The sequence below is a fragment of the Bubalus kerabau genome, chromosome 3 (assembly GCF_029407905.1).
Source record: "Bubalus kerabau isolate K-KA32 ecotype Philippines breed swamp buffalo chromosome 3, PCC_UOA_SB_1v2, whole genome shotgun sequence".
Lineage (NCBI taxonomy): Eukaryota > Metazoa > Chordata > Mammalia > Artiodactyla > Bovidae > Bubalus > Bubalus kerabau.
In genome coordinates, this window is record NC_073626.1 from 58866417 (window position 1) to 58892389 (window position 25973).

At 46.0% G+C, this 25973-nt stretch overlaps 1 protein-coding gene across 2 annotated transcripts; it reads left to right on the top strand.

Moving 5' to 3' along the window:
- The first annotated feature begins 3101 nt into the window (after positions 1-3101).
- On the top strand, positions 3102-25672 carry LOC129646144 (cytochrome P450 27C1). Of its 2 annotated transcripts, none has more exons than XM_055571909.1 (9): positions 3102-4441; positions 10414-10604; positions 11345-11544; positions 12848-13057; positions 14597-14760; positions 18464-18630; positions 19982-20060; positions 20550-20753; positions 25000-25672. In XM_055571909.1, the coding sequence occupies exons 1-9, from the start codon at positions 4160-4162 to the stop codon at positions 25114-25116; spliced, it is 1614 nt and encodes a 537-aa protein (XP_055427884.1). In that variant the 5' UTR covers positions 3102-4159; the 3' UTR covers positions 25117-25672. The 2 variants fall into 2 exon arrangements, with proteins under 2 accessions (XP_055427884.1, XP_055427883.1); XM_055571908.1 differs by having other exon boundaries at positions 4327-4441; positions 10487-10604.
- Positions 25673-25973: the final 301 nt, after the last annotated feature.

The window sequence follows — 25973 nt, forward strand, 5'->3', positions numbered from 1 at the left end:
CTAAGCCAACGCTTTTTAGCAGGGCTCTTAAGCCTGTTTCCTCAAGCAAATGAGGCGAATGTGCCCATGTCACAGGGTAGTCATGAGAATGAGATGGATTAAAGGGGATAGAAGTGCTGGGATAGTGGCTGATGCTCAGTACAAGTCTACCGAATATATAAGTGTTTGGTCTGTTTTAAATACTTGTTAGCACATATATTTACATGTAAACACATCTATTCAATAAAAATACTACACATATTACACTTGTTTCTGGCAGCTTAACAACTGCTTGAAAGCCTTTGCTGGATGATGAACCCCAGCGGAGAATTCCCACATAGCTTTATTTTTTAGCTGCCTCACCTGGCTTGTGGGATCTCAGTTCCGTGACCGGGGTTTGAACTCGGGCCACCGCAGTAAAGGCCTGAAGTCCTAACCACTGGACCCCCAGGGAACTCTCCCCACATATGGTTCTAAGAAGAGGAAGTTTTTCTCTTGGCCTGAACTAACAGGGATTTTTGTGGCCAGATGTCAGCAATAGCTTAGGAAGAGGATTTAAGAGCTCTCAGTTCTGGAATAACTTTATCTTCTTTTCTTTCTGTTCTGTTCTTTTTAGGAATGAGTCTAGGGGAAGGAACAGTATCACACCATTAATTCTTTTTGTAAAAATACCATTCATTCTTCAAATGGAGAATGAAAGCAGCCAGTGGCAAGGACTCAAAAGCACAGGGAACAGTTCACCTAGACGGGGGGAGCTTGGTGAATTAATCCTGCCCCTCTATGACCAGTTTCCCAGGTGGCTAAGTGGTAAAGCATCTGCCCGCCAATGGAGGAAAGACAGGAGATGCGGGTTCGATCCCTGGGTCGGGAAGATCCCTGGAGGAGGAAATGGCACCCCACTCCAGTATTCTTGCCTGGAGAATCCCACGGACAGAGGAGCCTGGTGGGCTACAGTCCATGGGGTTGCAAAGAGTTAGACACGACAGAGCACGCATGTACCATGATTAGCAAGTTTGGATTTTTGGAGTTCAGAATCTTGTTTCCTAGAACGTCTTGTATGGTCGCTATCTTTTCTGAGATCCAGTTTGATCATCCTTGTTCTATTCCAGGAATACGCTTTGTTGAGCTTTGCTTAACTAACAGGCCCCACGTTCCAGTTCTGCATCCTGAGATGTATCTGAGGTCCCCTTCGTTGGAGTTTTGAGAGATGTTGAAGACCATCTCTTGGTTTTACTTCCACAGATGGCTAATTATTTGTGTGTTTATTTGTCTAACTTTTAGAGGGCAATCTTATTTTCCTGTTTTTTGTTGGGGAAGGGCAACTCATTGTTTCCCAATGTACTGCCAACAGACTGGTTTTTCTTGAGGGAAAACATCTGTACAAAGTCTGGTTTCAGGTCAGATGGGGACAGATGGTGCTGTTCTGTCTCCTGGAACTCAGAGTCTCATATCTGTTTCTCTTGCTCACCGGGGGAGAAGGGGACAAACACATGGGTGGTATTTTCCTATGCTGGAATTCTTTTTTCAGTTTTTTTTTTTTTGCCTTTTTTTTTTAAGATTCTTATAACGTTCCATCCTTTGTTTCCTCCCCACTAGACTTCCCCACAATTACGAGAATCATTTGTTTTAAATAACCCTTTCTAAAAAAATACAAAGCAGGGACCTCCCTGGTACCCTAGTGGTTGAGACTTCACCTTTCAATGAAAGGAGTGCAGGTTGGATCCCTGGTCAGGGAGCTAAAATCCTACATACCTTGGGGCCAAAAAGCCAAAACATAAACAGAAGCAATATTGTAGCAAATTCAATAAAGACTTTAAAAATGGTCCATATCAAAAAATCTTTAAAAAAAAGAACAAAGCAATATTCATAAGAAGAAACCTGGATAGACCAAAGTAATAGTTACTTTTACAATTACTTTTGATTATCACACAAACAAATTCTCCCAATCTAAATGATTTATTCCATGTCTGGATTCAGATGTGTTTCCTGCTATAATAATTAGCTACAAGATAGTATACTGTTTCATTGCAGAATTTCAGCTTGATAATTTATACCAACGAACTGAGACTCTAAAATAGCCTTTTGCTTATTTTCACTGAGCTTGAGCCAAATATCAAGAGCAGACAACTTTATTTGTATCTGCAGTTATGAAGCTAGAAGACCCGAGAGCAAGGATGTTCAATGAAAACCTGTGACTGTGCACAGTTAAATCTTCCTTCCTTCCTGAATTTCTTTATATCCTCTTACTCTCTGTCACTTTCCTCTCTTTACTAAAGTCTTTATCTTAATTACCCTAATAGAGAACTGGCTGTATTTTAAACCATTATATACATAAATCTGTCTTTAGCTGTTTTTTATGTAGAGTGGACTGAATCACCTTTTATATATATGGTTCTTTAATGATTTCTTTGTTCCTGAGGAGCTGCTAAGTCGCTTCAGTTGTGTCCGACTCTGTGCGACCCCATAGACAGCAGCCCACCAGGCTCCCCCGTCCCTGGGATTCTCCAGGCAAGAACACTGGAGTGGGTTGCCATTGCCTTCTCCAATGCATGAAAGTGAAAAGTGAAAGTGAAGTCTCTCAGTCGTGTCTGACTCTTCGCGACCCCACCAGGCAGACCACCAGGCTCCTCCGTCCATGGGATTTTCCAGGCAAGAGTACTGGAGTGGGGTGCCATTGAGCAGGAACCCTCAAAAATACTTCAAAACATCTCTAGGAACAGAGCGATTGTGCCATTCTTCATATTCTGCCTTCTAGCTGAACTGCTACCCCACTTCTGCCTATTAAAGTTGAGCCCTCTCTTCAAACCCTGCCTAAAAGACTCCTTCCTTCAGAAGGGCTCTCTCCTGCACTACTCTTTCCTACCCTAGTAGGAGGTATGATCTCTCCTCCCCACAAATTCCAATCATATTCTGTATCAGCTTCATGGCACTTATGCTAATCTGGTGTGTATTTGTGTACTGTTTTATTCTCCTTGTGGGTTATGAGCTCCTTGAAGGCAGGATTAATATCTTACACTTTGAGTCCCTTACAGCAATAGTACCTTATAAATAAGAGTTGCTAAGTACTTCCTAAAAATGGAATAACTAAGTACTTGTTAGAAACTATGGTCTTCTTTGCTTCACTTACCTACTTATGATTATTTAAAAGAAATGCACATTTAACAGAGTTGTAAAGGTATAAACTACTAATCAAAAAGTAACAATATTTTGTAGGCTTTAAAAAAAACCACATTTAGATGTAGAAGAACAAACTGCATGAAATCTTTGAATAATGTTCTCAGTTTTCAGAGTAAGTTGTTGAATAACTAGTTCAGAATCTGGGCTGCCTTCCTGAAACCAGATGACACATTTCTTGCCCCTCCTGTGCCAAGCGCCTCCTTTACAGCCCACTTTCCTGTGCAGCTTGGCATTGCCATCTGAACCTATGTTAGCAAAGTCCTCTTCCTTCTCATTTTCGCCTGGAGGTGTGTTCCTTTCTCTAGGCATTGTGCAACAGGACCAATCCTTGCTGGAGACAAAAAACACCAAATGTTCAAGAAGTCACTCAGCCCTCACCACAGGTCCTCACTAGCACTTCCAGTCTGTACTGTGTGCTGGGATAAAATTAAGGAGACCTATAAAACCTTCAATGGAGGCAGCATATTTTTCATTATGAAAACTTGTGCTAAAGTAATAATGTGGTCATTTTACAACACTGTGAGGGATCGCAAAGTCATCCAACATTTTTGTTCTCATTTCGGGATCGAATTATAATTGCATAACTTGAAATCACAAAGAACAGGTTTTAAAATACAAAAGGAGCAAATTAGCTTTCTTTCGTCAATAGTAATTTTTAAGGAAGGAAATAATGTAAAAAAATCTCAGTCGACTTCTTTCTTTGGCCATGCTTGGAAGTGGGATTGACCTTAAAACTTTGCGGTCTCAAGGAACGCTTAATTAATCGATGTGAAGAAAACATAATAATCGCTTCGTTTCTGTTGCAGTCTAATCACAGACCACCCCCCTTTTCCCCAGCCTTAGGGGAGGGAGCGTTCAATAAAAGTCTGTGTAAACTGATGCCCGGGCCGTAGTACTTCGAAGGAGCGCTGCTCGAACAAGTTAAAACGGAGCAGAGAGTAACCTCAAAGAGCAGCCCTCGAAACAAAAAAACTGCTCAAACCGACCAACGCACGGGATCGCAATGGCTCTGCTGGAGCGGATCCTGAAAGCCCGTCCGAGCCCGGCGGCCGGGAGGAGCGGGCTTCTGGGCGGCTGGGACGCTGGGCAGCCCCGGCTGGCCAGCTCCGGGCTCCCGGCGAGGGCGCGGGCCGAGGACAAAGGAGCGGGGCGGCCAGGGGCGTCGCAGGCCGGGGGCCGGGCAGAGGGGCCCCGAAGCCTCGCCGCCATGCCGGGGCCCCGGACCCTCGCCAACCTGGTGGAGTTCTTTGGGAAGGACGGCTTCAGCCGCATCCACGAGATCCAGGTAGCGGCGCGCGGGGGCTCTTTCCGGCGGGAGGGCGCCGGGGACGGAGCGCCGGGAAGGAGACGCGGCAAAGACGCCAACGAGGGAAGCCCGGGGAGCTCCGGAAAGAAACCCCGGAAAAGGATGCCGGGGAGGGAGCGCCGGGGAAGGGTCCCGGGAGAGGATCCCGGGAAGCGCGCCGGAGAGGGGACCTCGGGAGGGGGCATTGAGGAGGGACGTCCGAGGAGGAGACGCCGGGAAGGGTTCACTGGGGGGCGCGCCGGGGAGGGGGCTCTGAGTGACCCGAGGAGGGGCGCCAGAGGGCAGGTCGCGGGCGGGGGGCGCCCGGGAGCCCTGGGCCCCGCGCGCCGTGCGCTCCTGCGGGCTCCCGCGCGCGGGCCTGCGGAGGAGAGGGGGAGAGGGCAGCCGCCGGGCCTTCCCCGACGGCCTCCGGGGAGGCCCAAGAGGACCGTCTCTCCACGCGGTGGGCGAGGAGCCCTGTGGGTCTTTTCGCGGCCGAGGACTTGTTGCATATGCTTTTAGTCCTCTTTGCTGGTGTTTTCTAATTGAAAAACAAAATCCCCCAAATAGCGGGGGTTCGGAGGCTCCGGGTTATGTAACCTCCAAGTGATGAGAAGACAGAGGAAGGTTCCTGAGTCTCGGCGTCAAGCCAGGGCTGGGCAGGGCCTTAGGAAGAACCCAACCGGTCCAACAACCCTATCGGAGTGTAGGGAAGCCCGCTCATTCTACGGTGGCTCACGTTGACCCAGAGTTTTGCCCTTCCCATGCCCACCTCAAACCTTTAATTGCAAGGTGACCCTCACCTTTAAGGCCGGCAGATCTGGTCTCTCTCACTTGCCGGGCAGCTGCTGCCCACTCTGCCCCGTCGTTTTCTCAGGGCTGCCACCCCAGCACCGGCTGTCATTTCTGGGACCTCTTCCGAGAACACCCTCCGCCCCCACTACTCCTTCCTTTTGTTTAAAGCTTACCGTTCAACCTTCAGAAACTTCTCAGAGGAAGATTTTGTAACCATCCACCTGGGTTTTGGTCATTCATCCATTCCCTCAATCATTAACCTACCAGATGGTGCAGAGGCCAGGGCTACTGTTGGAGGAGCGGAAATTTCATTGATAGAAAAAGACTGTGGAGAAAGAGGAGCAATTTAAATTTGACTAAAATTCCAGTTGGCCCCCATCTTGCCATCTGCCACATGAGCCCTACACAATTTCTTCCCAGACATGTTTCTAGGGGTCAAAAATGATTTCCTCTCTTTTCCATGTGGAATCTGAACATAAGATATCAGGATGATAGTTTTCAAATATGGTAAAAACATTATTTATTATTTGTTGGCATGTTTAATACAGGTTGCTCTAGACTGGATAAGGTTCTAGTATAACCCTTTCGCGGTGCTCTCCAGATCAGCCCTACTGCCGTTCTAAGGAGGAAGAGAATTATTCTGTTATCTCAACTCCAGTTTCCTTTCACTCGACTTGTAATCACAGAATGCCAGCTATAGGATCCAGGTCTTTCACTTTACGTGTGGCAAACACCCAGAGTCTTGTGTGAGTGACTTGGCCATGGTCACACAGCTAGTTAGTGGCAGAGCAGAAAGTGATCAGGGTGCCTGGTGTGACAGAGTGGAAGGGTCCCGAGTTACGTACCAGCGATCTGCAAACACCTGTGGCGTCTTGGCCAATCAGTTATTCTCTCTGGACTGTGGTTTCCTCCTCTGTGCAGACGTCTAACATTCGTCATCCATCTCATGGGTTATTGTGAGGGCTTTGTAAGCTGTAGTAATAACCAATACATAAGAAGAATGGACACTTCTAGAACTCTTTTCATGGTTGCCCAGGCACAGTTCTAAGTCCTCTCTGGGAGGTAATTTCTATTATTTCTCCATTTTGCAGATGAGGAAACTGAGGCACAGTGGAAGCTAACTTCCCAAGGTCACCCATCTGTGACCCGAGATGCCAACTCCAGAGTTTGTGCTCCATCTGGCTAAACAAACTGAGTCTGGCTGACTGTATCATTCCATGGCCTTCCACTAAAAGGGCCATAAACTTGGTTCCTTCATTTGGTTCTTTCTGCCCCTTGGTCAGTTGCTCCCTTGTCTGATTGTACCCATTCAGTAGCTGGATTTCCCTGAGGAATGGCCCCTCTCCCAGTCCTTCCTGTAACAGCCATCCTATCAGAGACCTGGAGAAACGCCCTTCTGGGGTCACCTTTTGGTTAGGCCGAGTGGTCCTTTGGCACCTGACACATCCCAGTTGAGTCTGAGTGTCTTCATCTCCAGGCAGCGGGACTTTAACCAGGCCCGTAAAGAAGCAAACAGCTTCCACCTGAGAGCAGAAGAGTGGAGAGATGACAGACTCTCTGGCCTGCCATTTCCGTGGTTGAGAATAGGGGTGATAAGAAACGTTGGCAGATGCCAAAGAGAAACGCAGTCATTTCCGCCACGCTCAGCCCTGCCTTTGTCATGCTGAGCCATGCTTGAGGGCACTTATCTTTCATCCTTTCTCCTTCTCTCCTTCCTTCCTTAGTTATTTAACTGGACAGATTAACTCATTTACATTTATTGTGATCTCCTTTTTTGGTAACAACTTCGCTGAGATATAATTCACATATCATACAGTTCTCTTACTTGAAGTATACAACCATCACCACAAACAAATATAGAATATTTTCGTAACCTTAAAAAGAAACCCTAGAGAATACAATATAATATCCTTTAGCTATTACTCACCTACCCTCCGTTTCCCCCAGCCTTAAGCAACTACTGATGATTTACTTTCTATCTTTATAGATTAGCCTATTCTGGACATTTCATGTAAGTGGAATCATACAATATGTGGTCTTTTGTGTTTAGCTTCCTTCACTGAGCATCATGTTTTCAAGGCTCACCCATGTTGTAACATGTATCAGTACCTCATTCCTGTTTATGGATAAATAATATTCCAGGGTATGGACAGACCACGTTTTGCTTATTCATTCATCAGCTGATGGACATTTGGATTGTTCCCACCTTTTGACTGTTACAAGTAATGCTGCTAGGAATATTCAGTGTAAGTTTTTGTGCAGACACATGTTTTCATTTCTTTGGGGTCTATTTCTTGAAGTGCAATCGCTGTGTCAAATAGTAACTCTGTATAGACTGTTCTTGGAGAAGGCAATGGCACCCCACTCCAGTACTCTTGCCTGGAAAATCCCATGAATGGAGGAGCCTGGTAGGCTGCAGTCCATGGGATCGCTAAGAGTCGGACACGACTGAGCGACTTCCCTTTCACTTTCATTTTCATGCATTGGAGAAGGAAATGGCAACCCACTCCAGTGTTCTTGCCTGGAGAATCCCAGGGACGGGGGAGCCTGGTGGGCTGCTGTCTATGGGGTCACACAGAGTCAGACACGATTGAAGCGACTTAGCAGCAGCAGCAGCATAGACTGTTCTAAAGTAGCTGCAATGGCACCCCACTCCAGTGTTCTTGCCTGGAAAATCCCATGGACAGAGGAGCCTGGTAGGCTGCTGTCTATGGGGTCGCACAGAGTCGGACACGACTGAAGTGACTTAGCAGCAGTACAAGAAGGTGTTGATTTCTCCACATTCTTGCTAGTACTTATTATTACCTGTCCTTTGAGTATAAGCATACTAGTGCATGCAAAGTGGTATCTCATTGTGCTTTTGATTTACATGTCCCTAGCGACTAATGCAATGGCCCCCCACTCCAGTACTCTTGCCTGGAAAATCCCACGGATGGAGGAGCCTGGTGGGCTGCCTGGTGGGGTCGCGAAGAGCCGGACACGACTGAGCGACTTCACTTTCACTTTTCACCTTCATGCATTGGAGAAGGAAATGGCAACCCACTCCAGTGTTCTTGCCTGGAGAATCCCAGGGATGGGGGAGCCTGGTGGGCTGCCGTCTATGGGGTCGCACAGAGTCGGACGCGACTGAGGCGACTTAGCAGCAGCAGCAGCAGTGACTAATGATGTTGAGCTTCTTCCATGTGATTATTAGACATTTTGAGACCTTCTTTAGAGAAGTGTCCATTCAAATAATTGCCCAGTTTCTTAATTGAGTTATTTGTTTTCTTCTCTGTTGGTAGTTTCCTATACATTCTGACATAAATCTCTGTCCATATGTACTTTGCAAATATTTTCCCCATTCTAGGGATTGTCTTTCACTTTCTTGATAGTGAAACACATTTAAAAATTGAAGCATATGTACAAATTGTGAGATGTCCAAACATCTATTTTTTCTTTTGTTGCTCATGCATTTGGTATCATATCTTAAGACACTACTGCCAAATCTTAGGTCATGAATGTTTTTCCCTGTGTTTTCCTCTTAGAGTCTTGTGGGTTTGGCGCTGATGTTTTGGTCTTTGGTCCATTTTCAGGTAGTTTTTGAATGTGGTGTGAGACTAGCGTACACCTTAATTTTTGTTTGTCGCTATCCAATTTTCCCAGCATCGTATCTTAAAGAGTCTATTCTTCCCCATTTAATTGTCTTCACACCCTTGTTGAAAATCTATTGACCATAGATGTATGGGTTTATTTCTGAGCTGTCAATTATTCCAATGATTTAGATGTCCATCCTTAGGGCAGTATCACACTGTCTTCATTACTTTCATAGTAACCTTTGAAACAGGGAAATGTTAGGCCTTCAACTTTGCTTTTTTAAAAAAGATTGCGTTTGCTGTTCTGAGTGGCTGGACTTCTGATGGGCATTATGCTGAATTTATGAATCAGTTTGGGAGGTATTACCATCTTAATAATATTGTTTTTCTTTCCTTTAACATGGATTATCTTTCCATTTGTGTATGTTTCTTTAATTTCTTTCAATGATTTTTGTAGTTTTCAGAGTGTAAGTCTTGCAATTCTTTTATTAACTGTGTTCCCAAATGTTTTATTCTTTATGATGTTATTGCAAATGGAATTGTTTTCTTAATTTTATTTTTGGGTTGTTCATTGCTAGTGTATGGAAATACAATTTTATTTTTGTATATTGATCTTATATTCTGTAAGCTTACTGAACATATTTATTAGTTCTGATTTTTTTTTTTTTAGCAGGTATCTTAGAATTTTCTATATGTGAGATCATGGCATCTGTGAATAGTGATAGCTTTATTTTTCCCTTTCTAATCTGGGTGCCTTTTCTTTCATTTTCTTGCTGTAGATATTTTCACAGGTTCATTACATATTGCCCACAGGCAGCTTTCTTCGAGGGGGCAGGCTGGGTGGGCTGCTGAGGGCCTAAGGGGAAAGGAGCCGGCAGAGGACGTTTGACTCAGCGGACAGTTTAGACCCTGCAGTTAGTTCATCTACACCCCATTCCTCTTGTTGCTTCACACACTTAAGTTATTTTTAAATACACATCTTTAAAGAATTAAGAAAACTTCTGTGGATATGATTAATGATGTGAAAATATGTTTATCCCAGGAATATTTAACATGGCCTTCTTGTTTTTAAATTAATTTTTACTGGAGTATAGACCCACTCCAGTGTTCTTGCCTGGAGAATCTCAGGGATGGTGGAGCCTGATGGGCTGCCGTCTATGGGGTCGCACAGAGTCGGACGCGACTGAGGCGACTTAGCAGCAGCAGCAGCAGAGTTGAGTTACAATGCTGTGTTACTTTCAAGTGTACAGCAAAGTGACTTAGTTACACATATATTGTTATCCACTCTTTTTCAGATTCTTTTCCCTTACAGGTCATTACAGAGAACTGAGTAGAGTTCCCTGTGCTATACAACAGGTCCTTATTAGGTATCTATTTTGTATTTAATAGTGTGTGTACATCAGCCCCAGTCTCCCAGTTGTTCCCTCCCCACTCCTTTCCCCCTTGATAACCGCAAGTAAAGCGGCCAGTCTGATCAGTTCTGTATGCTGTAGAGCTTCCCTCTCCCCAGTGTTCTGCTCCCCTGACACCTAGGAGTGTCTGTATTGAAGGTGTGTCATATCTGTGTATTTTTTTTACTTTTTTGATTTCTCCTTGGTATTGCAGCAGAAGCACACACGGGAATATGGAAAAATCTTCAAGTCTCACTTTGGTCCTCAGTTTGTAGTATCTGTTGCAGACCGAGACCTGGTGGCTCAGGTTCTCCGCGCGGAGGGGGCTTCGCCCCAGAGAGCCAACATGGGATCCTGGCAGGAGTACCGAGACTTGCGGGGCAGATCCACCGGCCTTATCTCTGCGTGAGTATGTGGAGCCAGGCTGAGCCTCAGCAGGAGCAGGGAGCCCAGGGAGACTCCCTCCCTGAATTACTGGGCTCCTAAAACCAGCTGTTAATAAAACACAGAACTCCCAGGGGAGCCATCTCAAAAGAGCCTCTTGTGTGGTCTCCTGAGATCTCCTGAAATCCCCTGGGAAGAGACTTGATGGCAGGGACAGGTGGGAGGTCCCACTGACCAAGTGATGGAGAGAAACTGTTTCTCAGGCGACACTTCGTGGCTTTAGGTGTCCATGTGATGACCCCTGAGGTGGCTGAAGCTCACAGAGCCCGCCTGTGGACCGGGGTGAGGGTGGTGAGCTATTGTAGGAGACCTCCAGGAGGGTCTCGGAACGTCAGCATTGATTGCCTTGTGAGATTCCTGTCTCATAACTGCTCTGGTTATTATTTTGTTTTTATACACCTTTGTGTCTTCTGAGAGTGAATCGGCACAGCCTCAAGCAGGGAGGAGAGCACAGTGCATCCGCTGGTCCCCTGGCCCAGTTCCCATCAGTTCAGAGATTCTGTTCTTGCCTGTTTGTCCTTATACATGAGCTGGGGAGTGACACCATCACTCCCCTCGCTTTGTCGTGTCTATCCTATCGTCATTCCATTTGGATTGGCAGATCTTGTTGACTATTGCTAGGAAATTTTTGTAGAGATATCCTGAATTCCTTCCCAGAATATTGATATAAGTAAGATTATTTGGAATTCACTTTATTCTAGGGAGGGTGAACAGTGGCTCAAGATGAGAAGTGTGTTGAGACAAAGAATTCTGAAACCGAAAGATGTGGCCATTTTTGCAGGAGAAATCAACCAAGTTATTGCTGATTTAATTAAAAGAATCTACTTCCTCAAGAGCCAGGCAGAAGATGGAGATACAGTGACCAACATCAATGACCTTTTCTTCAAATACTCAATGGAAGGTGAAGTGAAGTCAGGTGGTGGAAAAGATGGAAGAATGGACGTTTGCCAAAATATGTTTGTTATCATTGAGCATTTCCTGTGTCCCAAACAATGTGCTAAGCCCCGTATGTATGTATGTGTAATCCTCACAGTGCTAACGGAACCAGAGTGACCACCACTGTTTTACAAATGGGGAAACTGAAAAACTACTGTCCGTTTTTAATGGCAGAAACTTTGTTCCAAATTCAGGCCTCTCTAACTCAAGAGCTCCTAATTACTATACATTTTGTTTTAGCACAATTTAAAAAGCAACAGAGGGACTTCCCTGGTGGCCCAGTGGGTAAGACTCTGCACTCCTAATGCAGGGAGCCCCTGTCTGATCCCCGGGCAGCATATTAGATCCCACATGCTGCAACTAAGACCCGGCACCGCCAAGCTTAAAAGACGCAGCAGAAATTGAGAGGGTGTGTACTGCACTCATTCTAGCTTTTAAAGCCCTTGTTAGATGGGTAGTACATTCCCGTGGTTCGGGTACTCATGGAAAAGTTTGCTTCTCTCCTGACCCAGCTAGGTCACCAGTTTCTTCAAGGGATATTTTACATATGTACGAAGAAATACATGTGAGTCTTCTTTTTACTTAAAAAAAAAAAGGTAGAAGTACATGTGAGTCTTCTTTTTACTTAAAAAAAAAAAGGTAGCATACCAAACATTTTTTCTGAACCTGAGTTTTTGGAGAATTCTATTAGATTTCCCACTTTTACTATTTATTCGCAGGCTAAGGATTGAACCCATGTCCCTTGCAGTGAGAGTGCAGAGTCTTACCCGCTGGACCACCAAGGAAGCCCAGGTTTCCCATTTAAAAAAAAAATTAGTTTAGCTTGCTTCAAATTTAGTTTTTAAGTTAACTTTTTAAAGTTCTGGCATTAATGTTCTCTAAAAATAGTCATAAAATCAAGAGAAGTGAGTTGTAAATACACTGAGAAATCCTGCTCTTCCCTGGTTTTTTGGCAGCCCTTTCCTCTGCCCCCTTAGCTCTCAGGTCTGGGGCTCCCTGATGTGTGGCCAGGAAGAGCCACCTTTTAACTCCCCAAACTCGGGCAATTGGCTGAAAGGTTGGGAATTTTGCCTCGTGGGTCTTGAACAGACTGTTGACCTGAGGGCATGGTGAGGCCGAGGGTCAGTCATCACCGAACGCACAACGTCCTGAGGATCAGAATCTGATAGAGGAAAACCTCGGGGGTAGCTACTTTTATGGCCAGGTATCTCATGTTGATTCTGTGGATAATCCGGAAGGAGAAAAGCTGTAACCTCTCCCCTGTGCAGGAGTGGCCACCATTCTTTATGAGAGTCGCCTGGGCTGTCTGGGGAACAGCATCCCGCAGTTGACCGCAGACTACATCGAGGCCCTGGCGCTCATGTTCTGCACGTTCAAGACCTCCATGTATGCCGGCGCCATCCCTAGGTGGCTCCGCCTGCTCATCCCCAAACCCTGGCAGGAATTCTGCAGGTCCTGGGATGGACTCTTCGAATTCAGTAAGAGAAGAGTGGGGGCACCTGCTGCAGAGCCGGGTGGGCCTGACTTCCCCGCTGCTTGTGTGTCTCACACTCACACAGACAGTGGGATCACTGCAGGGGATGCCCTGGTGAAGTTATGTGCTGTTTGGACTCAAGAACTCTTAGCCTGGTTTTCTGAAGGAGCAAAAAGCATGTGGGGTGTGACCACAAGTAATGTGATTGATTTCTCATTTTTAAACTCTTAATTTTAACCAACATGCTTGCAAGGATAGGTGCAAGTAAGTGTTGACTATGGGAGATGATGTCTTTAGTCCAATCATTTTGTCATTGCTTAAATCATTGAAACATTCTCAATGGAGGCTTTTTTGGACAAATTCATTTGTTGCTTACTGGGTGAAAACAAGCTGGGAGAAACCATTTGCTCCAACCCAACTTGAGATGAACAAAGTAAGATTAGTTTTCCAATATGGTTAAAAATTTTAGTATAAAAGAATTTTCAAAGTGCAAGATTTCCAAGATGTCTAGAACTATGTTTTTAGAACAATATTAACATTGAAAGAAGTGTCTTGGAGGTCAGCATTCATTTGATTTCTCTTTTTTTTTTTTGGCCAAACTGTGCTGCTTGTAGGGATCTTAGTTCCCTGACCAGGGATCGAACTTCATCCCCTACAGTGAAAGCTTGGAGTCCTAACCATTGGACTACTAGGGAATTCCCTCATTTGCGTATATGAGTTCTGATATATATATAATATTCTAGCATCTTTCTGCAGTAATTTGGCCCTTTCCCTCATTCATTCTCCCTTCTGGAAACACAGTGGGAAAAAAGGATCTATATTCTTGTTACTTCACAGCTTTTTTGGCTATTACAGTAGAAAAACGAACATTTGCAAATACTTTATAGATTATTTTACAAAAAGAAGAGATATTTATCTTTCTTTCTTTGGAGTATATGTAAGTACCTAGTTGGGTTTATTCAACAATTCATGAACCCAGTAGCATCCCACCTTGCAAATAGAAGGCAGTTCCCAACCATTATTCATTTATACAAACAAGCATATGGATGAAGTTCCAAGGTTGGCAGTAAACCAATGGGGGCTTGTCTAGATTCTGAACCTGTCAAACATTGAAAGAAGTTATTGGAGGGATGAAGAGGGAATTGAGACTGAAGAGGAGATTCTTTTTTTTTTTTTTTTTTTGTACTGGAGTATAGCTGATTAGCAGCATTGTGTTAGATTCAGGTGGGCAGCAAAGGCGCTCAGCCACACACATAGCATGAATCCATTCTGCCCAAACCCCGCTCCCTTCCAGGCTGCCGCATGGCATTGAGCAGCGTTCCATGTGCTATACAAGAAGTCCCTGTTGGTCGTCCACGTTAAATACAGCACTGTGTACATGTCCATCCCCAGCTCCCTAACTATCCTAGCCTCCCATCTTGCCCTAGTCGCCCTCCCCCACTGTAAGTTCCGTGAGTCTGTTTTGTAAATAAATTCATTTGTATCACTTGAAGAGGTGATTCTTAACCAAACTTCTTCCAAAAGAAACACTGTTTTCAAACAGGCCAAATTCATGTTGACAACAAGCTGAGGGACATACGGTGCCAGATGGAAAGAGGAGAGAGAGTGCGAGGAGGGCTGCTCACTTACCTCTTCCTCAGCCAGGAACTGACCCTGGAGGAAATCTACGCCAACATGACCGAGATGCTGCTGGCCGGTGTAGACACGGTGAGCTCTCACGCGTCCTTCTTTCTCAACAGACACACAATGGTTAGAGTCTAGGACCTTTCTAAGAAATCCGACGGAAATCCGAGGGATGGCGGATGCTTCAAAAGGACTGTGCGTGTTTGTACTAGCTGAGCGTCTGCTTCGCTGCTGCACGTCTCCAGGAGAAAACTCCACTTTTTCTCTTTTTAAAAATATATGTAAAATGTAAAACTAAGGTGCACAGTGAATTCTGTAAAGAACATAACCCAGTTCCACAATCATGCACACAAAGTAACAGTTTTTAAAAATATTTTATGACTTTTTTTACTGGAGTATAGCTGCTTTCCAATGTTGTGTTAGTCTCTGCTGTACAGCCAAGTGAATCAGCCGCATGTAGACGTGTATCCCCTCCTCCTTGGGCTGCCTTCCCATTTAGGTCACCAGGGAGCATTAACTAGAGTTCCTGTGCTAAATAACACGCTTTAAAGTTTAAAATCCTGATTTGCAAACGTTTCTCCATTGTTTCATAATATCAGAAATGCAGAGAGCACAGACATGAAAAGCCCTCTTATTTATCACCTAAAATATTCTGGGTTATGGAAAACTCTCCAGTTCATTTGATAAGGCCAGCATAACTTCAAAACCTGCTAAAGGAAGCGTAAGGAAAGAAATGTTTAATAAGCAGTTTGCTTTAATATGTGTATGTATCAGTTTAAAATAAAATCTGAATGAATAGATTCAATCAGTGTAGCAGATGGATAATATACTATGACCAAGGAGAGCTCAATATCAGAATGAAACAAAGCGCTGACCACTGATTTGGAGGGAATTCTGTACCCTATTGCTAAGTGAGAAATGAAGGTGCAGAAAAGTGAGTACCCTGTGTTCACGTCAATAAAAGCAGCTTTGCCCCCGCCGCCATCCACGCGCAGGCGCACCTCTGAGCGGTTGCTGGGCATGGGGGAGGTGTGGGACCCACACACTGGATGGTCCACGCTCAGACGCACCTCTGAGCGGTTGCCGGGCATGGCGGAAGTGTGGGACCCGCACACTGGATGGTTACCGCGGGCTCCCTGACTGGGGCGGGGGTGCTACAGGGATGCTGAGAAAGTGGTGAAATAGGAAAAAGGAGGGCCAGGCTTTCAGTAATGTGGAGGAAGTCAGTTGCGTGAAATAATTAAGATTAAGCAGTAAATGTGGTGATTGTGCATGTCTGTAAGTATCCTTTTGTTCTCACGGGATCTTCTGAAGTAGGTGTTATTGTCTTCGATTAACGGGTGGAAAGATGAAACAGCAAAGCTTACCTCAAGGTTTTCCCTTCACACGAATGCTTCCTGGACTTGAGGAAAGCATGAATCTCCCTTTTAGAGGGAGAAGAAAACCTATGGTTGACATTTTTAGTGACATGATGTCACTTAAGTAAAAGCAGAAAAACTTCACATAAATTCATTACTCTTACAGATCTTCAGCAATAAAACAAAATGTATATATATGAAATGCAAACTAATCAATGCAGTCAGTTCCAGCAATAAAAATTCTAATTAACGGTGTGAATGTGACCTCGTGTGGCTTTGAGTGGGGAACGAATGTTGGAATGCACAGCCCAGCCCTAAGCTGATCCAGATGTGTGGTACTCTTGCCCCCTCGTGGTAACTAAGAGTATCACCACGTGATGGAAGGTGGGGGTGCAGAAAGGACCCGCCAAAGCTTGCAACGTTATGCTCATTAAAAAAAAAAAAATGTTATTTTAAAAAGCCAACTTTGTTGTAGCATAATTTGTGCACAACAAACTGCATCCATTTAAATGGTACAATTCAGTACAGATTGTTGACAGATGCAGTATAAATACAAATGCTATCATTTTTTAAACCAACACCACCATCAAGATCCTGGACATTTTTATCATCTCTGCAAGTTCTTCACCCTCATTTCAGTCCATCCCTCCCATACCCCCACCCCTGGCAACAGCAGACACTGTACATCAGTTTGCATTTTTCTAGAAATTTATATAAATGGAATCATATGGTATGTATTTTGTGTCTTGCGTCCTTCACACAGTGAAATGAATTTTGAGATTCATGCATATTGTTGCCTATAAATATATTTATTCTTTATTATTATTATTATTGAATAGTTAGCATCACTGATTCAATGGCCCTGAGTTTGCGCAAGCTCTAGGAGATGGTGAGGGACAGGGACACTAGCATGCTGCAGTCCATGGGCTTGCAAAGAGTCGGATACGACTGAGTGACTGAACAACAATTCTGAATAGTATTCCATTGTATGGAGAAGGCAATGACACCCCACTCCAGCACTCTTGCCTGGAAAATCCCATGGACGGAGGAGCCTGGTGGGCTGCAGTCCGTGGGGTCGCTACGAGTTGGACACGACTGAGCGACTTCACTTTCACCTTTCACTTTCATGCATTGGAGAAGGAAATGGCAACCCACTCCAGTGTTCTTGCCTGGAGAATCCCAGGGACGGGAGACCCTGGTGGGCTGCTGTCTATGGGGTCACACAGAGTCAGACACGACTGAAGCGACTTAGCAGCAGCAGCAGCATTCCATTGTATGGCTATACCACATGTGGTTTTTCCATGAAACTGTGATTTTAATAGAAATTTTCTGTTCTCTTGATCGGAAGCATCTAATTTATTTCCTTACCATTTACAAGAGGAACTTGCATATTATATTATGTATTACAGTAGAGCTTGTCTTTTAAACATTTATGGACTATATCCTCTAAAAATCTGTAATATCTGTTGGAGGGAAATAATGTCAATGACTTACTCAAGTTAGTCTTTTTAGTTGAAAGGAAGGGCTCTTTACTGTGGAATGTCCTTGTTTACAAGCAAGTGAAATATAGTCACGTCGATAATAGTATTGATTTTAGTGAAAATCTTGGAACCTAGGATATAGAATAGAATTATTCTCAATAACCAGAAATTCCGTCTTCAATCTAAGAAGTGGTAGAACAGTGATGCTGCTTTGTGCAAATGCCGTCCAATCCTCATATGGTAGTTTGCTTGATAAGCGCATGGGAACAATGAATGGACCATTAACAGACCTGTGGCTGCCCCCTCTCCACCCCAACTCCCTGACTCCCACATCTCCTCTAGATTAGGGCAACCAGAGCAGGCCTGGCCCAGCCACAGGCCTGTGGCACGGTTCTCAGCTTGATCGGCAGCCTCAGGCCCTTCCTAGCAAAACCAAGTGACCCTTGTAAAGAAGGTTGCAGAAAGTTCTAGGCACAACCTCCAGGCTTGACCAGCATTCCTGTGGGCTCACAGACTCCAGTGGAGAGGAAGGGAGTTACTCTTCAATGATTTTCTAAGATTATTTTTTATTTTTGGCCACGTCATGTGGCTTGCAGGATCTTAGTTCCCTGGCCAGGGATTGAACCGGGGCCCTCGGCAGGAAAAGCACTGAGACCTAACTGGGCCGCCAGGGAATTCCCACTCTTCAGTGATTTTTAAAAAGTTCTAAAATAATGTTTCCTGTAGCTCATTATTGAAAAAAGCACTTGGATCCCATAGCTGACACTACTTTCCCAGGATACCTGGAGGAGTTAGGGGAATCGTCTCCCGTTTGGGTAACACATACAATGCCCTGACAGAGTTTCACCTGCACTTATTCTCTTGTGACCTCACGCCCAGTGCTTCCTGCTGCGGAAATCCTTGGCTTCATTCAAGACACGTGCCCCTGTCTGCCGATTTCTTTCTTAGACATCGTTCACGTTGTCCTGGGCAGTGTATCTCCTCGCAAGGCACCCAGAAGTGCAGCAGGCCCTGTACCGGGAGATCGTGAGGAATCTGGGCCAAAGGCACGTTCCCACAGCCGCAGACGTCCCCAAAGTCCCGCTGGTCCGAGCTCTGCTTAAGGAAACCTTGAGGTAAAAGGCTCACCAAAATTTATGCCAAAAACCGTGTCCATTATGTCTGATTCTTCATCATGATGATTGTGGCTTTGACTTAAAAACTGGGTCCTAAACCAATACTCCAGTGACCCTTGGTGGCTGAAATGTTTAGGAAGGAGGAACTCATGACCATTTTATTTCCTCTCTGCTCTCTTCAGAGCAGGAGAAATGTGTTCTGTTTTAGAGTTGGAAATATTCATTTCTTCATTAAGATCTTCATTACTCTTTTTTTGTGGCCATACCACATAGCATGTGGGGTGGAGTTCCCCCACCAGGAACCGAACGTGTGCCCTGCGTTGGGTGTGGGAAACATTATCACTGGACTACAAGGGAAATGCCCTTGAAGGTCTTAAGGGCCACGCTCAAACTTTGCACTCACTCTGGACATTCGCTTCACCGGCCGTTTCCCAGTGTGCTCCTTGAAGGATAAAGCAGAACCAGAGTGATGGTCAGGAGAATGTACTGGGGTGTTTGGCCAGTTACCACATGTGTTTCCAAGATCCTGTGGTCTTGTGTGAACCTCTGAGTTGGGCTGGAGACGCCAGGTAGTGAATGAGGCTCCTCTGCTCCCTGACGGGGCTTTACCGACACGGGGAAGGCCAGAGCATGACAGATATAAGTGGTGTTGGGCAGCCTTGGGTGGGAGGAGGTGGGATTAGGTGACCAGTAAAGGTTCTTCCTCCTGTGAGGGTCAGGATCCTGACTTCCTCTATGGAGGGAATGCCATGACCAGGAACAAGGGTTATTCACAAAATACTCACTAAAATAATTCTCTTAAACCTGACTTGATAATGATGTTTCAAGTCGTATTGCATCCTCAATCTTCAGCATGCGATTTAATCTTAAAAAAAAAAAAAGCCAGTTGTGTGTTAAGTGGTATTTGTCAATTAAAATTATATTCAGAGTTTTCGTAGGTCACCTCTCAGAGAGTCTGAAAATTAAAGTATAGTTCTCAGAATTTATTTCCTGGAACCCTGAGTCCTAAGAACTATTCCTTGATAAAGAGTTCCCATACATGCATGTATTTCAGAAATTCAGAATTATTCCTCTTGGGAGCATAATAACACATTGGAAGCTTTTCTTTGTGTTTTGTAATCTTTTTTGACTGTGAGACCTTTAAAAAATTTTTATTTTTAACTGGAGGATAATTGCTTTACAATGTTGTGTGAGGCTTTTTTGGGTCCTCCTGAGGACCACAAAGGTTCTTGCAAGATTTTCCCATTTAATTTTTAGAAAATGAAAATGGCATTATATCCAGACTTTTATATGTTTGATAAACTATTCTGAAAGTCTCCACCCCTTTCTGGCCCCCGTTGGCTGTCTCCAGGCTGTTTCCAGTGCTGCCAGGGAATGGCCGGGTCACCCAAGAGGACCTGATTGTTGGCGGGTATCTGATTCCCAGAGGCGTGAGTCTTGTGGGCACAGTGGGGCTGGCTGAGCTGGGGAGGCTGGATTGGAAATTTGCTTCCACGTTTAGGATGTCCTTGTTCCTGTGTGAATATCTGTAGATTTCTTTTTCTTCTGCATGTGTTTTTAGGATGAAGATGGGGCTTTAGGAGCAAGGAGAGGTTTACTGTGTGATATCGCTCTGACAAAAACAAAGTCAGATATTTCTGTAGCTCCCTCCCCTGGAGGCTCTGTGAAAGCAGTAGGTCCCTCAGGGGTAGTTTCTGAAGGACTTGAATTGCCTTCTCTGCGGTGGCATTGAGGTTCATTCAGGGTGGGGTGTGCTTTGAAGGGGGACCTACCATCCTGGGTCTGCACGGCCTCTTGGGCTCTTACATGGCTTGTCCCAGCCCAGAGCACCTCTGGTGGGTCCGCCCAGCCAGGGCTATGGCCTCTGCTCTGCTTTCCCTGGATTCCATTCTTTGTTCCTTTTCTTATGGTTTGCACAGACCCAGCTGGCCCTCTGCCACTATGCCACATCCTATGAGGACGCGAACTTCCCTCGGGCCAAGGAGTTCCGGCCTGAGCGCTGGCTGCGGCAAGGAAACCTGCGCAGGGTTGACAATTTCGGGTCCATCCCCTTCGGCTACGGGGCTCGAAGCTGCATTGGGCGGAGGATTGCAGAGCTGGAGATCCACCTGCTCGTGATCCAGGTAAGACTTAGGGGCTCAGTGGCCCGTGGGCTTGGTCTAGGTGACTGGGCTCAGCTGGATCAAGACTTAGGCGGAAAAAAAGGGAAAAAGAATTTTGAAAACTTTACGAGCTTCCTGTTAAATCTTGTTTATGTTAAAAAGCCTCCTCCTCCCGTGCAAGAGCCATCTCTGGTCACATGGCCGCCTGCCTTGTCCTTGCTTCTTTCCTCCTTGGAGTCACGTGGGCAGAACTGGGAGGGGTGTGTGTGGGCAGGGATTGGAAGCTCCCAGGGGAGCCCTGCAGATGGGTGCATGGGAGATGTTGAGGAGTGGCCCTCAAACACCGTGGGTCACCCTGTCACCAGGAGCTCCCGGCCACAGAGAGAGCCACTTAGTGGGTCTGGGGTGGGTTCCAGGTGATTCTGAGGGCTGCACTCAGTGGGCTGCACTCGGTCTAAGAAAATGCACGTGCTGGGCGTGGGGGCAGCTCCACCCACCCGTGTGGATGCTGTTCAAGTCCCGGCCTCCCAGGCTCCTCTTTTCCGAGCTTGTCACTCTTGTCACTGTCACTGGGGAGGATGTCACGCTTGCCCCCCGAGGCCCCTTCATCACCTCATTTTATGTGAATCAGCCTTTTACACAGGGAGGTGGTTCTCCAGCTTGTTTGGGTTTCAAAACCTCAGGCAGGCTTGGTGTTGGTGAGAGAAAACCTTACACGTGAATCTCTAAGTGTGCAAGTGTTTACTTTTGTGCTTGTACAGAATCCGAGTTCAGGCTGCGGCTAGAAGTAAACAATGTCTGAAGGAAATTTTATAAGAGAAAACCTGTAGTAGAGAAAACTATACCCATTAGCCTTTCCCGCAGATTTGGGAAGCCTGCCACGGAAAACCTTGGCCCAAGGTTCCGCAGCTACTGTTGTTGACCCCAGGCTTTGGAAGCATGAGGGGATGGCCTGGGGACCCATCTCCCCCTTTCACTGATAAGAAAGCTGAGTCTCAGCTTTCAGTGGAGTTGGAGCCACTTGCCATCGTTGTGGCGTGGCAGGTGTGGGGCACTGGGCAGGCGTCCTGCCTCCCACCTGCACTTCCCCACGTGTCACTGAGGTGCTTCCTGCAGGCTGTCGGAGCCCGGGGCAGAACACACAGGGACTGGGACCTTTGCAGATGATGGCATCAGAGAGCATAAAGGATGGGGAAGCCTGGCCAGCCTGGCGGGGATTCTGGGTGGTTGGCATGGGAAGGCAGGCTTGGGGGAGGTGAGGGGCCACTGCCAGGGGAGGCTGGTGTGGAAGGGGTGGCTGGACCGTCGTGCGGTCATCCCGTCTCTATGGGCATGCGAGTGGCTGCAGCTCAGCAGGGCCGAGTTGTGTCTCTTCCCGCCATGAGCCCCACAGACACTAGCCAGGCTCAGTCGTGGACAAAGTGGAGACAGGTCCGTGTGGAGGGGATGGCGGCTTCAGGCAAACAGACTCCAGTCCCCTTTCTGCCAGTCTGTGGTTCTGACACCCTGGGCAGGCCGCTCCGCAACTCTCTGAGCCTGTTCCTCATCCACAAAGCGGGCCAGATACCTGCCTCTTGGGTGTGTGAGGGATGAAAGTGGTCTGTGCACAGAGTCTGGGTGGCAGCCTTTGGGGTTTGCACGCCTGTTCTCGGTGTCTGCTCCCAGGGACTGGGAAGGCCCTGGCTCCCTGAGTGATGCTGTGGGCTCCACGGGCACATCTCTGACGGGCAGAGTTCATTGCTTGCTGGGAGCCGTTCAGACAGCTGGCAGGGAGCTCACTGTCTCCTGGCTCTGATGACCTGGACAGTTACAGGGATGCCAAGGACAAGAGGCAGCTGAGGGCCCAGATGGGTGGACTGGGAAAGGGTCAGAAATGGCGTGTTTGGTGGTGGGGACGGGGGTTTTATTTGCTTCTGTTAACATACTCGTGTACCTGATGAAGTTCTTGCTTCAAGAGTTCTCATTTCTACTGCAACTGTAGAGAGGGAAAATCATTATTTGTTATCGCCAAGAGAAAAAAAGAAAAAGGAAAGGCACAGATAAACAGCACTAGGAATGAGAAAAAAGGCATAGCTGCAAATGCCGTGGAGGATTATTTTTAAATCAAGAAAAGACTGCAAACAGCTATTTTTCTTTTTTTTACAGAAATGCCCTGTCACCAAACCAAGTATGTTCAGGAATGCAAGGATGGCCCACCTCAGGATAGAATTTATCACAACGGGAGAAATTAAAGGTCAAAATTTTATGACCATATCCCAAAATAACTGATAAAATTCAACACCCATTCATGAAGAAAATCTCTTAGCACAACAACAACGGAAGGGCTTTCCTTCAGCACATAAATAGTGTCTATCCCAACAGAACAGAGACTGCCTGTGGCCTATGGGAAGGCATGGATTGGTTTTAATGCTGCAATAATAATATGTCTTCTTGAAATCAGGAACAAGACATTCATATCGCACAGAGAATGTTTGGAAGATACATCTCTGCTCCTTGGGAGGCAGAGTCTTGAAGTGGAACGAGGGCCTTGTTTTTTGTTTTTATGCCTCCTGCATAGTTTTTTCAGTGAGCATGTACTGCCATGCAGAAAGGCAGAAAATCCATGTGGGATGTTGGCCTTAGAGTGAGAAGTGCGTGTGCGTCCTCCCACCGCCACCGGGGGCTGTGCCAGCAGTTCTGTGAGGTCAGAACAAAGAGTCAGAGATCCGATGTTGAGGTGACGGCCTCTCAATGCCAGAGCGTTCTAGATCTGCCTGAACGCGGGTCATTGCGCTTGGCTCTCTAACGATGACAAGGGGTGGTTCGGTCTGTGTCTTCACTGCAGCCCCGCTCCCTGCCTGACCTCCACCCAGCTCACCTGAAGGACCCATCAGTGTATACTGTTGCTTTGCCTGGGAGACGAGGCTGGAGAGTCGGGGTGGAGCAGGTTGGGGCGCCTGCATCCCACGTGGTGATACAGGTTCTCCAGCGCCTATGCTCTGTTAGGTGGTTGGAGTGGGGGAGGGAAGAGTGACTGTCTGCCCCTGCACTGTCCGCATGGGCTTGTGAGCCAGGCCCTGCCTCCCCTCCAGGGACCAGTGCAGTTCTGACAGAGGTCGGTAGAGGAGGTTGCCTTTTTTTCCTCTAAGCTTAGAGGTGATTTTGAAAATCAGGCCATGGCCAATGGATGGGGACATTAGTGCTTGAGGCTGATGGGTACTTAGGTGCTCTTTAAAGCTGGTCATTTAGATACTTTGCAGTTTCACCCTGAGAGATAGGACTACTTCTGCTTTGGAACCATAGAAGTGAGAAATGGAATCAAAGGTGCAAATGAAGAATATTTAAATTAAGGACAGTAATGGGTGAAGTCTGGATGCTCTGCCTCCTCCTGACAGCTGTGTGTGTCCCACCACTGAGGTGGCTGCAGATTCTAAACCTTGGAATTTCACTTTGTTCTTTTCTCCTTTCTCCTTTGATTCCTTCTTTTTCTAGACCTACAGTGGAACCAATAGAGTTAGAATTTTGAACTGGCTAATAAAATATAAGTTATTTGAACATTTTATTACCAAGCAAAGTTCATGTGCCCAACACACTGAGGCCAAACCAACCAAAACATCAGACTTCGGAGCAGTAAAAGGTTTATTAGAGTCAAGCAGGAAGAATGGGTGGCTTGTGCTCAAAATCCTTGATCTAGTCAATGGTTTTGGGGGAGAAACTTTTCTAGGCAAAATTTGGGGTGCGGCTGCAGGGTGCATGACTTTCTTCTGGTTGGTTGATGGTAAGCTGACAGGGCGGTGCTCCAGGAATCTTGCGTTCAGCATGAGTTTACCCTCTTCCACCTAGGTGGGGTCCTTAGTTCTGCAGAAGAGCTCTAATACACTGTTATGTGTATCCCTTGAGGAGGAATCAGGACTCTGACTGCCGTCCCCTTGTTTCTGCATCCCCTCCCTTCACTAATTAGTAACTGGGTGATTCCCTCTTTGGAACTCAGGGAAGGTCAAGGAGGCCTAATGAAGCCTGTTTCTTTCAAGCAAGAAATGGGGGACATGAAGGCTTTTGTGCCCAGGAACCCCACAAAATCCTACTCAGTTTCAATCCTGCCTGCATTTCTGTTCCATGGGCCTCACAGTAAGTCACTGGATGTGCCGGACTCCCGATCAGGACACGATGCTGTTTCTCACATCTCTTGTTCCCTTGGTTTCCTGCAGCTGGAGCTATGATGAAAGTGCAGGTGCTGCAGAGTTTCTGCTATCCCAATTTTAAAACCCTTCTCTCTTTCTCTTTTTAGCTGCTTCAACATTTTGAGATCAAAACGTCTCCTTGGACTAAAACTGTTCATGCAAAAACCCATGGGCTTCTGATGCCAGGGGAGCCCATCCACGTGCGTTTTGTTAACAGAAAGTGAGCCTGGCGTTTTTCACCCAGCCACCAGACCGACACACAGCAGGTGTTTGTGGGCCACGGATGACGGCAGGGGAGGAAAGAATCCCTTCTCGGGCAAGCTCGGTTGTAGACTGGCCTCCTCGGTCCTGGGAAACTTTGAAATCTTTTTGCAAAGTAATGTGAGAAGATTACTTTTGCATTCCAGAGTTGCCTTTTTGTTTGTTTGTTTTTTGAGTAACAGCTGTTGAGAAGCCAGTGGCACTGAATTCTCAGGCCTCATATGGTGTCTTGCCCTTGGACTCTCCTCTGCATTTGGGCCAGGAATTGTTGGTATACTTACAAATTCAGTGCTTGAACATACCTTCTCTGATACTGCATCAGGACTGCATCTTAGGACAGAATTCCAACTTCTTATCTTGAAGAGGAAACATTAGAGGCTTCTGTAGAACAGACCTGTGGTTGCCAAGGAGGGTGGGTGAGGGAGAGAAAGATTGGGAATGTAGAATTAGCTGTATAGTACAGGAAACTGTATTCAGTATCCTGGGATAAGCCATAATGCAAAGAAATATGAAAAAGAATGTACATATATGTATAACTGAATCACTTGCTGTACAGCAGAACTTAACATTGTAAATCAACTATAATAAAATAAATTTTAAAAAAGAATGCTTCTGTAATACTATAATTATGGAAGTGACTCAGGGGATTTGAGCCCACATGCCAGGAAAGAGATGGGAATACCAGACCACCTGATCTGCCTCTTGAGAAATTTGTATGCAGGTCAGGAAGCAACAGTTAGAACTGGACATGGAACAACAGACTGGTTCCAAATAGGAAAAGGAGTTCGTCAAGGCTGTATATTGTCACCCTGCTTATTTA

What these genes read in the sequence shown, in the direction of transcription:
- LOC129646144 (XM_055571909.1), top strand. Translation starts at nt 4,160, where the DNA reads ATGGCTCTGCTGGAGCGGATCCTGAAAGCCCGTCCGAGCCCGGCGGCC. An exon ending in TCCACCGGCCTTATCTCTGC is followed by an intron (nt 10,605 to 11,344) that starts GTGAGTATGTGG and finishes ACTTTATTCTAG; the next exon opens with GGAGGGTGAACAGTGGCTCA. An exon ending in GGATGGACTCTTCGAATTCA is followed by an intron (nt 13,058 to 14,596) that starts GTAAGAGAAGAG and finishes GTTTTCAAACAG; the next exon opens with GCCAAATTCATGTTGACAAC.